Source organism: Triturus cristatus, chromosome 7, assembly GCF_964204655.1.
Source record: "Triturus cristatus chromosome 7, aTriCri1.1, whole genome shotgun sequence".
In the NCBI taxonomy this organism is placed as follows: Eukaryota; Metazoa; Chordata; class Amphibia; order Caudata; family Salamandridae; genus Triturus; species Triturus cristatus.
In genome coordinates, this window is record NC_140590.1 from 169,334,477 (window position 1) to 169,346,662 (window position 12,186).

Genomic DNA, 12,186 nt, shown 5'->3' on the forward strand with positions numbered 1-12,186 from the left:
GCAGGGACTTTCGCTTGTAATTAGGTTTCCCGCAGTAGAAATGTTATTTGAATTGTCTCACTACTCGGCCTAATGTCTCATTTCCCTCTGGGTTGCGTCTTCTTGAATTTATTACACAATGTGGATGCTAAAGGTTGTCCTAGTAGCTGCTCCGTTTGTCAACTAAGACTGGTAATATAAGGTTTGGATAATTGTTGTTATGTATCATGCTTCATGTATAGTTTGTTACATCACATTGCTTCATCACAAATTATGTATCTCTTTGTTTTATTTGTTGCCTTAATATGTATAATTTGCCCTTGAGTGAAATGTATCCGCACTTACCTGACCCATGATTAAATGTGGAGTAGAGTGTACAGAACGAAGTAGCAGATAAATGTTTCTTGCCCAGATTAATTGAATTGATGGCCTTTAGTCTGTTAAATTGGTTTAGCAGCATTTGAATGTGATTGCTAGGGCAACCTCCCCCTTTTATCTCACTTTCTGAAAGTGGCATTTTCAAATACACAAGTTAAAAACCAACTTCACAAATAGATGTATTATTAAATTGTTAGTTCAAGGACCCCAAACGTCAATTTTCTATCTCTTCAGAATTGAAAGTTAAACTTGTAAGAGATTTCAAGGCAGCTCCAATGATAATCTATGGGAGAGATAGTCATTGCAATAGAGAAAAATAAAATTAGCAGTTTTTACTATCAAGACATTTAAAACACACCAGGACATGTCCTTCTTTTTAAATACACTGCACCCTGCCCATTTGACTGTATTGGGCCTGTCTTAGAGGTGCCTTACATATAGAAAAAGAGTAGGTTTGGGCCTTGTAAGTGGGTGCACTTTCCAGGTTGACATGACAGGGTAAAACTGCACTCACAGACACTGCAGTGCCACATCTGAGACAAGGTTGCAGGGCTACTCCTGTTGGTGGCACAATCAGTGCTGCATGCCCACTATCTAATCTACAGGCCCGGGGCATACACATTGCACTTTACTGGGGACATACCAGAAAATCAAATATGCCAATCATGGATAACCAATCACAATATACACAGGGAGTATTGCACTTTAGCACCGATATGCAGTGTAAAGTGCCCTAGAGTTCTAAAAACCAGCAAAAACAAAATGCAGCATACAGTCAAAAACAGGAGGTCAGAAGCACAAAGACATGGAAAAAACATGTCAATGATGCCAGGTTTCCACATTCTGTTTGATTAAATTGCAACACACATTTTATGACACATTTATGTGGAGATGAAGTGGCATTATGCTTTACTTGTATACCTAAAGCTGTTTGGAAACAATGATGTACAGAGAGAATATATCATTTGGAAAATGAAATGCAGCTGAAGTTCTTCACCTCAATAAAGTGCTTTGAAAGAGTGAGCTACAACCAAAAGGCTTAACATGACATTTCAGGTATGAATACAGACTTCAATATCTCTTGTGGAATATAAAGGAGGGGTTAAGGCATATGAAATTATTTCTGTTTATCTGTTTCAGAACCAACATGTCCCCCAAATGCCCACTATGAGCTGTGTGGTAGTGGGTGTCCGGTGACCTGCTCTAGCCTTTCCTCTCCGGCCGGCTGCAATGCCCCATGTACTGAAGGTTGTGTCTGTGACAGAGGATTCCTCTTGAGCGGTGACGCATGTGTGCCCATGGCAGATTGTGGCTGTCTGTTCCTCTCCACTTACTACCCTCAAGGGCAAGATTTCTACCTGGGTGACAGCTGTCAACTACGTTGTCATTGTGTAGAGAATGGAGCTGTGGATTGTCAGACAAACGTATGTGGTGCTAACAATGTGTGCCAAGTGAAAAACGGAGTCCGTGGTTGCCATCCTGCAGGAGTGGGCAAGTGTATTGCTTCCGGAGATCCTCACTACTTGTCGTTTGATGGATGGAGATATGACTTCCAGGGAACCTGCACTTACATACTGGCGCAACTCCAAAGCAACATTCCACAGCTGCCAAGTTTTAATGTGACAGTGAAGAATGAAATATATGGAACAAGCAGTGTGTCAGTTGCCAAGACAGTCACGATCTCTGTGGATAGTTACAACATCACTCTTGACAGAGGAATAAGAGGGAAAGTGAAGGTAAGAACATAACAGGATTCAGTTTGAAGATTCATCTTGTATACAAGCTAAGTACTGCCTAAATATGTAACTCAATGTTTCCAGGGCAAAATCAATGTTGTTGGGGCCCTAAACAATTATGGATTTTGCCGCTGTCCACCACCTTTTTGTTTGATGGGTGTGATGATGGCAAGCCGGGTAAAAAATATATTTTCTTTCATTTTGTTGACTCAAGCATTAGTCTTTCTACCCAGCTGATAAACCACCCAAACAATGCTGGTTCAAGCTTTGAAAGATACGTTCTGATGGCGCATATTCCTACATAAAGTTTGTAACATTCTAAACTGGACTTTTGACATTCCTTGCAAATTGAATTCTGGATTTTTTTTCCAGGATGGCCAAAGAGCACCGCTAAACACAATCTGGCAGTGAACCTCGTCTTAGGAGTCCACAAAATGTATCTCGTCATCCATGTACAGAAGTTTGTTCAATGCTCGCCTTAAAATGTGAGAGTCATTTGCAAGATACCGACCTTGGTTTACAAAAGCCTTCGCTACTCAACTTCCTTGTATCTGAGTCACTTTGGGTTTGCTAGGTCCCTGTGGTCACCTAGCATTTAGCTTCTTACAGTCCACTGAACGAAATGTAAATCACAGTGTTCAGGAGAGTGTCTGTAATTGGCCTGAAACATTGTGTTAAACTTCTGTTCGATATCCATGAATAATTCCTTCTCTCCTTTTAAAAAGCTTTAAAAGGCCAATTTTAAAACATTCCCCCCAAGTGCATTGTGTTTTTATAATCATGAATAATCCTCTTACTTTCATCATGATCTCCATGCTTTCTTTCCCACAATCTGCTGAATTGCACTATATCTATCAATAATTGGATGGTAGGTTCTCCATAAAGTGTTAATGTCATGCTGCAACCTAGCAGTGGTTGGTATGTTTGTGTACACAGGATAGAACCTCACCCGGCCCTATCCTCTCTCAAGTTAAGTCAAGTCATCTTTATTACTGTTTAAACAAATGTCTATAAAACAATAAATACATACAAACATAATGTTAGAATTAACTCCACCCTCTGCCCTAGACCTTTGCACATTCTTTACAACAGCTTACCCCCCAAAAAACACAATAACACACTATTAGGCATCAAGCCATATCTCTCATAAAATCATATTTGCCCCCTTCTGTGGCTCCTTCTATAAGGTCCAAAAAGCAGTTGACCTATGTGATCAGATATCTGAGCTCTCAGTTTGAGTCACCCAGATGTATTTGTAAAACGTTTGCCAGTGCACAGGCAACATCTAAAAACTCCATCTTAACTATTCTCTCTCAAACTACTGACAACTATCTCTTTCTTGTATCTGCCATCAAGTGCCTGATTCTTCCCATTTTGGACAGTGGAGATTCACTTCTACGAGGATTTCTCATTTGCTACATCATCTCTTTTTGCAAAGCAATTAGTTTTGGCCAATAACATGCCCCTAGTTTGGCTCTTCATCACTGACACTGCTTATACTATTGTAGTATTTTAAAGGTTTACAGCGTTATCTAGATTGTGCTCCTTGGGAAGCCAAGTGACTAGCAGATGTGTTACAAGTCTCTAGGTTAGGTTTTAAGACCTACTCATATTTTTGAGGTGTAGAGCCTCTGTTTTCGCCTGTATCGTTGTTCTTTGGATTCAAAATGGAAAACATTCTATTCCAATACCTCATAAATAAGTTCTTATCTCTAAGCATTCAAACTATGATTTTTTTTATTTTCGTTTTTCATTTTTCATATCTTTTCTCGTGGCTGATATTTATATTTTTGACCTTTTAAATGAAATAATTTGCTTCATTAAATGTAAATAAATAACGTTACAAGTACAGCAGTCCGAAAGCACAGGCAGAACACAACATAAACATCCATTAGACTATATCAAAGTAGCGCACAACAGAAAGACTCATGGATAGCGTGCCCTATGGAGCCTTGAGTATAGCATCACATACTGATTTACAACACTATGCATAGAAATTGGTGGGCGTGGCCCTCTCTGCAAGCTCACCGCTAAACCTTTTGCCTTCACCCCTTCTATTTTCTGAATCTGTTTGAGTTGGACTCTGTGCACTTTACCACTGCTAGCCAGTACTAAGGTGCTTGTGTTCATTTCCTAAAACATGTTAACATTGGCTTACACCCAATTGGCAACTTTAATTTACTTGTACGTCCTTAGTAAGGTAGTACTAGATGTAACCAGGGACTGTAAATGTAATGCTACTAGTGGGCCTGCAGCACTGATTGTGCCTCCTACTTAAGTAATCTTTTAAAACATGTCTCAGGCCTGCCATTAATGTCTGTGTGTGCAGTTTTAAACCACAATTTCGACCTGGCAAAATAAAAATTTTCCAGGCCTACACTTTCCTTTCTAACACCAACGTCACCCTTAGGGTAGGCCATAAACAGCAGGTTGTGTTGTATTTAAACAATAGGGACATGTATTTTTAAATTGTACTTGTCCTGATAGCAAAGAACTCTCAAATGAGTTTTTTTTACTATTGCAGCGCCTGCGTCTCCTATAGGATAACATTGGGTTACCTTATTGGATTTATTAAGTGATAACGTTTGATTGGGAGAAGGTAGGAAAGTCATGTTGGGTGGCTGAGGAATTCTAATTTAAATTCCTCTTTAATGATAAAGTCCGATTTAAAGGTACAATTCTGAAAATAGCACTTTTAGAAAGTTGGTATTTTGTTTTACTAACCATTTGGTGCCTGCAGTCTGTTCCTGGGTTACACTAGGTTGGCAGTTGACCGTTGAACATTCCTTTTAGACAGTATCACAAAGGAAGGACTGGGAATTAGCAGGATGGGCCATATGTGACTTGAGTGAAGCTGCCACCTACCACACTTGCACTTCAAAAGCACTGGCTCAGCTCACACACAAGGACTTCACACTAGCCTATTGCGACCCCAGACAGACTGGGAACAGGTCAGGGAGGCAGGAAATTCCAGACACCTCTGTACGGGAAAACTCCAGAATATTCTCCTATTTTAAAGTGGAAACCAAGTATAGGAAGGGGACCATGAAATCTACTCTTCAGTACACTCCTGGACCTATGGATATTCTGGGAAAAGGGCACCATGCTGCCTTTCTGCTTGAGGCCTGCTCTGCTTGCTGAGAAGGAAGACTGGACCTGAAACCGTCTTCCCAGAGTGAAGTGTCTCCAAGTGTCAGCTAACTGACTTCCTCCTCTGAGCTACAGAGGTATAACATGCTCTAGGAGCCTCTCTGCAACTGCCCAGCTAATCTGCTACAACTGAATCTGTCTGGCCCTGCATCTGGACCTGCCTGATCCCTGCCTGGCCTCTGCTGGAATGAGTGTGGCATCAATTGACTTCCTCCCAGAAGAAAAAAGAAATCTAGAAGTTTTGGGATCTTCGTGACAGCAAACAAGCCTGTTCACTCCAAGATTTTGCCGCCCACACTGACCGTCAATGCAAAGCCCTGGTGGACCTGACTATTTACCCTACTGCGACCACCAGTGATGATTGGCAATGTGAGATCTGCCTTCACTACTACAGCATGGACAGTCTTTAGTGACCACAAATGTGAAAGTCCAGCAACGACCATCTAGGACACCTGAGAGGATCTTTGCGCTACAGTAACAATGGTCTATGACTCACGGCATGCGCTTTGCGCTACAGTGACGACTCTGCAAGATGCTTTCCTTGGTCCTCACGCCCCGCTCCACCGTGAATGGAATTCTTTGCGCTAGACTTTAGAATGTTACTTTTTGAATGGGTCTAACCTGATTCATTTATCAGGCCCACGGTTTGTCGTGGATAGACTGAACTTGTAGCTGTCACCCGGTCTAGCATGACTAGATAGCCACAAGTGGCGCTTAGTGCTTTTACGCACTATACTTACCTTAAACCTGTGAAATTGATATCTCCTGTTCTACCCATTGAACTTTTATTGTTTTCATGTCAAATAATTTATTACATTTTATTATGTTTTCTAAATTGGTGTACGTTTATTCTTGTGCGGTGTTTTCACTTTATTACTCGTTGTGCACGGTATAAATACTTTACATATTGTCTCTAGATAAAGCCTGATTTTCTGTGGTTCACCCTTACACGATTGTGTCTTTTGCTTGAGGAAGGATCACACCCTCCTTAACCAACAACCCAATTTCATACAGAAATGTATAGCTAAGACACCCAGTATTGAACTAGAAGTGATGCACCTGGTGGGGAGTCACAACTAAACAGAGTAGAATCAAACACTAATTCACAAATAGAGGATCCACAAGTTATCTCTTCTTGACCAATCACTAATTTGATTTTGTGACCTAATTGGCTAAGTCTGGAGTTAGAACAGTACACAATCCAGTTAAAGCAGTGGTTACTTTGAAATAATGGAGAGCTGAATTGATGTAAAATAATGAGAAATGTGGTATTGGCATACAACCTTTGCATGAGGGAGCATGTAACGGGACAGGCTGTTTGATGAAGAATGGCCACTGTGAGAGCACTGTGTAGTGTATCTCCAGCATCAAAAAATCAACTTGTTTTGAAAAGCTATAGGACAGAATGGGGCAGTTGTCTGGTCTAGTATGTGATTGGTAGTAATACAAACCATAAAAAACAAGTCATAATTACTTAACAACACCACTCCTAATGTCAAACCACAATGATATCCTGATCCATCACAATTGTTCCTTGCAAAGACCCTATCATTGATGGCAGTAAATTCATTAAATGTCTTTGTCTGCTAACCAGGTGTGTTTGCTGTCTTTCAGGTCAATGAGGAACTCTATCTGTTGCCACTCAAATTACCACCAAGAGACATCATTATCAACCAAGAAGGAAACAATAGAGTTGTGAGGACTAACTTTGGCTTGAAGGTTCTGTATGATTCAATGTACTATGTACAGGTGGAGGTTCCAAGCACCTTCAAAGGACTAATGCGTGGGCTCTGTGGTAATTACAATGACAATCAATACGATGATTTCCAGGTTCCCACTGGAATCACAGTTAACCGTGCTGATGACTTTGGTGCCGCTTGGCAAACAGATGTGAGAGAAGTAAACTGCTCTTTGGGGTGCGGCAATAACTGCCCATCCTGCAACACATTCAACGGACAACTGTACAGCAGTCGTTCGTCATGTGGAATGATGACAGATCCCACTGGACCATTTAGATACTGCCAACAGCAGGTCAACCCAACAGACTACATGAACTTCTGCCTCTATGATTTGTGCTCTGTGACAGACCCCATGGATCTCCTCTGTCAGAACCTTCAAGCGTATACCGCTGCATGCCAGGCTGCGGGGGCAATTGTCCTGGCGTGGAGGACTGCACAATTTTGCCGTAAGTAGACAAATCAGAAATGTTAACAAGAAGAGACACAATTGTACATGCACAGTCATCTTGGTACTTTCAAATCTTAAAATCATTACATTAAAACTAATTTAGTTATTCTTAAGGAAATCTAAGGCTGCAATCTTCAGGCCAATAGGACCATACTGGGACAAAGCATGCCTTTTTTTTTTTTAAGAGATAGGATAATATTGGACATAATAACTAGCAATAGGCAAGATCTTCTCCAAAAGGCATTTGTAATTTCAGAAATGTGGTTTAGAGGCTACTCACAAAGAAATATTGGGACAAATGTGCTAGTGCATCTGTTGAACAGCCTCTGTAATGTGACACAAACGCTTCTTTGTGCTGTGCTGGAATATCAATTCAGCATAGTGGAAGAGGCTCCTGGCAAGTATTCACAAATATCTTGCCCCTTAAGGATTCCCACCTGTAAACCACTACTACCCACTGCATATGCACAGGTGGAAGAGTGCAGGAGAAATCAGGTCTTCAATTCAAATTTGCAAAGCACCAATACAGAAACTTGAAGACTAGCAGTCAGTAACCTAGCAATGTTTTGTGACAACAGGAATGAATGCACCTTGTGTTACATTTAACTTTCAAGTTGAAAGGGATGGTACGTCATCTACCCTCTTTGCACCTTTGTAACTCGTAAGTAGTTGCCATGTTGGCACAGTGAGCAACAAGTCTTTTACAACTACCAGTGTATCTGATACACGGTGTTCCCGTTTATATCGTTTGCAAATACTACAACTTTGAGTAGTAAAGGATCTGCAAAGGAGACAAACATTGGCAAAGCCAATTGGTATCAGAAATGTCTTTACAACAGAGTATAGCACGCAGTGGTTGTGTATCGTGAGAGCAGCACATTGCCTGGACCCCTTGATAAGCTGGAACGCAATACTGTTTGACCTTAGCCATGGCCAAAGTGAGATATGCAACATGGTAAAAAATATTGACAAAGCCAATATATCTTATATTGGTGAGACCTATTGGATTTGCCAATGCTTGACAGTCAATAGTGCAGTGGGCTAAGCACCAATTCAGCAGTGTGCAGGTCTTATGGTTGACTAAGCCGTTTATCCTTCTGAAGCAGATAACATGAATAAAAATCATTAGGGAGTGAATCACCCATTAGCCTGAGGTTAGTTCAGTGACATCTGAAAGAGACTATTAGTTATGGATTCCTCACCTTTGAATTACCCCCAGGTGTCAGACTGGATCCAGAGAATTTTTCCTTCAACATTACCCCTGCGCGTCGGTAGGTGGCATCGGTCAACTCCATGTTCGTCGTTGGCATCGTGGTCGCCGGAATTACGTCACGGTATCTACTTAGATGTCGCCCCTGCATGCTGACGTCAGTCATTTACACAACATTCCACGTCAGATGCGCAGAGCTATGCAAGACACTGACCACTGGTGCACCAAACTAGGGCCCTGAAAGGCAGTGCTTTACCCTAGAAGTGAGTTCACAGAACAGGGAGGGTGGGCGTGGCGGTGAGGAATCCATAACTAATATATGTCTCTTACAGATATATCGTTACCGAAGGTAAGTAACTTGTTCATCTGAAAGAGACTATTCGTTATGGATTCCTCACCTTAGAATAGATACCCCAGCAATTCCAACCCCGGAGGTGGGTCTGCGAACCAAGTTCATACCAGAAAGTCCTGGAGTCCTGGCCAAAGAAGCCATCACTCCGGACTTGGCTGTCCAGGCAGTGGCAGCTGGTCTATAGGGGCACCAGGGCTGTGCCCCACTAGGCAATCAACAAGAAAAACTGCTCACTAATCGGGCAGCAAGAAATATATAAGCAGACAAATTGACAGCTTTGAGAATTCGTCTGTTTACATTTCCGGCCTGTGCTGGCAGCTGCTTCACAGCCTCAAGTGCGCATGAGTCAACAAACGCACAGCGCACGCAGGCGAGAGCAGCAGGAGTCCAGACTCCGACTGCGCATCTGCGAGAAGAGCGATTTTTATTTCAGCTCCCCACTCCATTGACATTACATTAGGTATGCTGCGCAGGCGTGTGCGGCTGTAACAGCAGTGTCTGACTACATGATGCTTGTTGGAGACACTAAAGGGATGGGGACATGTGCAAATAGAAATGTCTGTTTTACCACTGAAATCTCACACCTCCCAGCACTTGCGATCTCTGCCGCGAGAGTGTGGGATGGAATGAGACCCACCCAGTGACCGCTGCAACAGAAACAGGCTGAGCCATGGTCTCCCCTGTACTTTCCGTTGCAAAGTGGAGGCCTCTCCAGCTGTGCCTGACTCGGCACTTTTTACATATTTTATGTTTTCTTTTATGGTACTTTCACTTGCATAACCCAGGCCCGGTTCTCTCGAGGCGTTTAATGCCTCTCTGAGCTGGAGGTAGCTGTGCTGAGCGATGTGTTTTTTAAACCTTCTGCCAGAGCAAACGGAAGTGTAGGAGTGACATCAGTCGCGAAATCGCTATGGCAGCCACGGGACGGTGCACAGAAAGGGGAGAAGGTTGCAAGAAATTAGAAACAGTAAGCGGAACACTAGGCGTACGTTTGCTAAAATATGTAAATCTCTAGGTGTTTCCAAAATGTTCTGAGGTCACTGTGTACTGGTGTTAGAAGTGATTAGTCGAAGAGCTGGGTGACAGCAGGCTCGTAGCGTGGGCTGCTCCGATGGATGCAGGGCTGATGCAGCATTTCATCCTCTCGCTGCCAGGGAATGAGCAGCATTGAAGTGTGTACTGGTGTTAGAAGTCATTAGTCGAAGCGCTGGGTGCCAGCAGGCTCATAGCGTGGGCTGCTCCGATGCCACTCTCCCCCCTCCACTCTCCCAGAGGCAGCCGCTCGCTGCTCAGTTGCTCCAGGGTTAAGGAGGGGAGTGCTAATGCTCAGAGGAATGCGATGTCAGGGCAGCAGATCTCAGCCCTAGATAATGAAGCAGCGAAGCTGTGTGTGGCATGAATGTGAACATGAATAGCAGGGGTCATCCTGTTCCATGCAGGGAGTGTTTTTGCGAATGGAAGACCTCAAAGGCAGCTGTACAGCCTCAGACCACGTGCTTGTTAAAAGACTGATGCCAAAAACATGGATTGACTTTTAGCGCCTCTTCCCCCTGCTCCTTGGCAGCATTCCAAGCTGGTGGCCAGCAGAATCTCACAGGCTGAGAGAAATGAACGAGTAACATCTGTCAGGAGCAGTCAGGTGCCTCTGGGTCCTGCGGGGGTAAGGGGCGAGGGCTGATGCCTACCAGTGAACAAGAGCAAAGCATTGAGCGCCTCCAGCCAGCTAGCCTCGCCATCGCACTTCGTGCATCCGCTGTCAGCGCGTTTCCTGACACTGCACCCCCTCCTCGCACCCTGTGATCCTCTGCGACCGCTTCCTCTGTCCGTGAATCCTGTCTTCACCCTCCTTCTGGGTATTCTCTAACCCTGCATCCTCCATCTGTTTATCCTCTCTACCAATGCATTCTCCCTCACTGTATCCTCTCTCCCTGCAACCGCCTCTCTAGCTAAACTTGTTTAATATTTCAAGACTATACGTTCCAACTGCTTAATAAGCCTTGCTTTATCGCTGCATTAATTTGCTTTAAAATGCACCATTTGCCAATCTCTTTAAATGTTCTTTCTCAGGAGTGGGACCCTCCCTAGACCCCAGGTTTGTCCATTGAACTTGTTCACATTGCTAACTAGGGTTTTCTATTGGAAAGGGTAAAGCCAAAGCAGTCTTGCTTAGTACCCTAGCCCTTTTCAGAAGTCAGACTTGCTTGGCAACCCAGAAAGTCTCTGAAATAATGTATGAGTTTTCTCTTATGAATGCCTAGAAAAACTGAATTTTTAGTCCATTTATCACAGAAATAGTGCTGAAAATTGCACCAAAAAGATGCCAATGTTTAAAAAATGTCTTCACGGGGGAGGACCCCCCGAGCACCCCCTTATTGCTCACTCGCATACGTTGATTCGTTATGCATTCGCCCTACCAATTTCAAATTCCACCAGCCGCCACTGTGTCCAGGCAGTATTGTTTGGTAAACGTGTGCAAAGAAACCCATCTGGCTGCCTGGCAGTTGTCATGAAAGGGGACTCCACGTCCCAAAGCAGTAGTGGCTGCCATCGCCCTGGTGGAATGGGCGCTCAACCCCACTGGAGGTTCCTTTTCCGCTAAGGAATAGTAGATCTCGATGCAAAGAACAACCCATTGAGAGATTGTCCATTTTTGCATGGCCTGACCTTACTTGGCTCCCACATAGCCAGCAAAGAGTTGGTCATCCACCCGGAATTGTCTTGTGCGATCCAGATAGAATGAAAGGGCACGTTTTGGATCCAGACGGTGGAGCCTCTCTTCCTCTTTAGAAGGATGCGGGGTGGAGAGAAGGAGGGCAAAGTGATGGTCTGTCCTATGTGTAAAGAAATAACCACTTTAGGAAAGAAAACTTTGTCTGAATGAACAGCCAGGAAAAGAGGTTTGGAAGAAAATGTCTGAAGCTCACTCGCCCTGTGAGCAGAGGTGATGGCAACCAAAAAGGCAGCTTTAAGAGTCAGAAGTCTGAGAGGACAGTTATGTCTCAAAAAGAGCACACATGAGGTAGGTCAGAACTAGGTTCAAGTCCCACTGGGGCATTACGAAAGGAATTGGAGGAAACAAGTGAGTAATGCCCTTAAGGAAGTGATTTACGATAGGGGAATTGAAAATAGAGGACTGATCAGCAAGCAGAAGAAAGGCCGAAATGCCCGAAAGATAACCTTTTAGAGTGCCCAGA

At 43.4% G+C, this 12,186-nt stretch overlaps 1 protein-coding gene across 1 annotated transcript in view; it reads left to right on the plus strand.

Annotated features, from left to right (window-relative positions):
- Positions 1–12,186, plus strand: part of LOC146809137 (IgGFc-binding protein-like) — a gene marked incomplete at its 5' end in the record, with an annotated part of 458,615 nt that overhangs the window by 219,583 nt on the left and 226,846 nt on the right. Inside the window, 2 exons of the mRNA XM_085615951.1 lie at positions 1,498–2,093; positions 6,858–7,428. Of these exons, the coding sequence (XP_085472077.1) occupies positions 1,498–2,093; positions 6,858–7,428 (1,167 nt within the window). The remainder of the gene's footprint in view (positions 1–1,497; positions 2,094–6,857; positions 7,429–12,186) is intronic.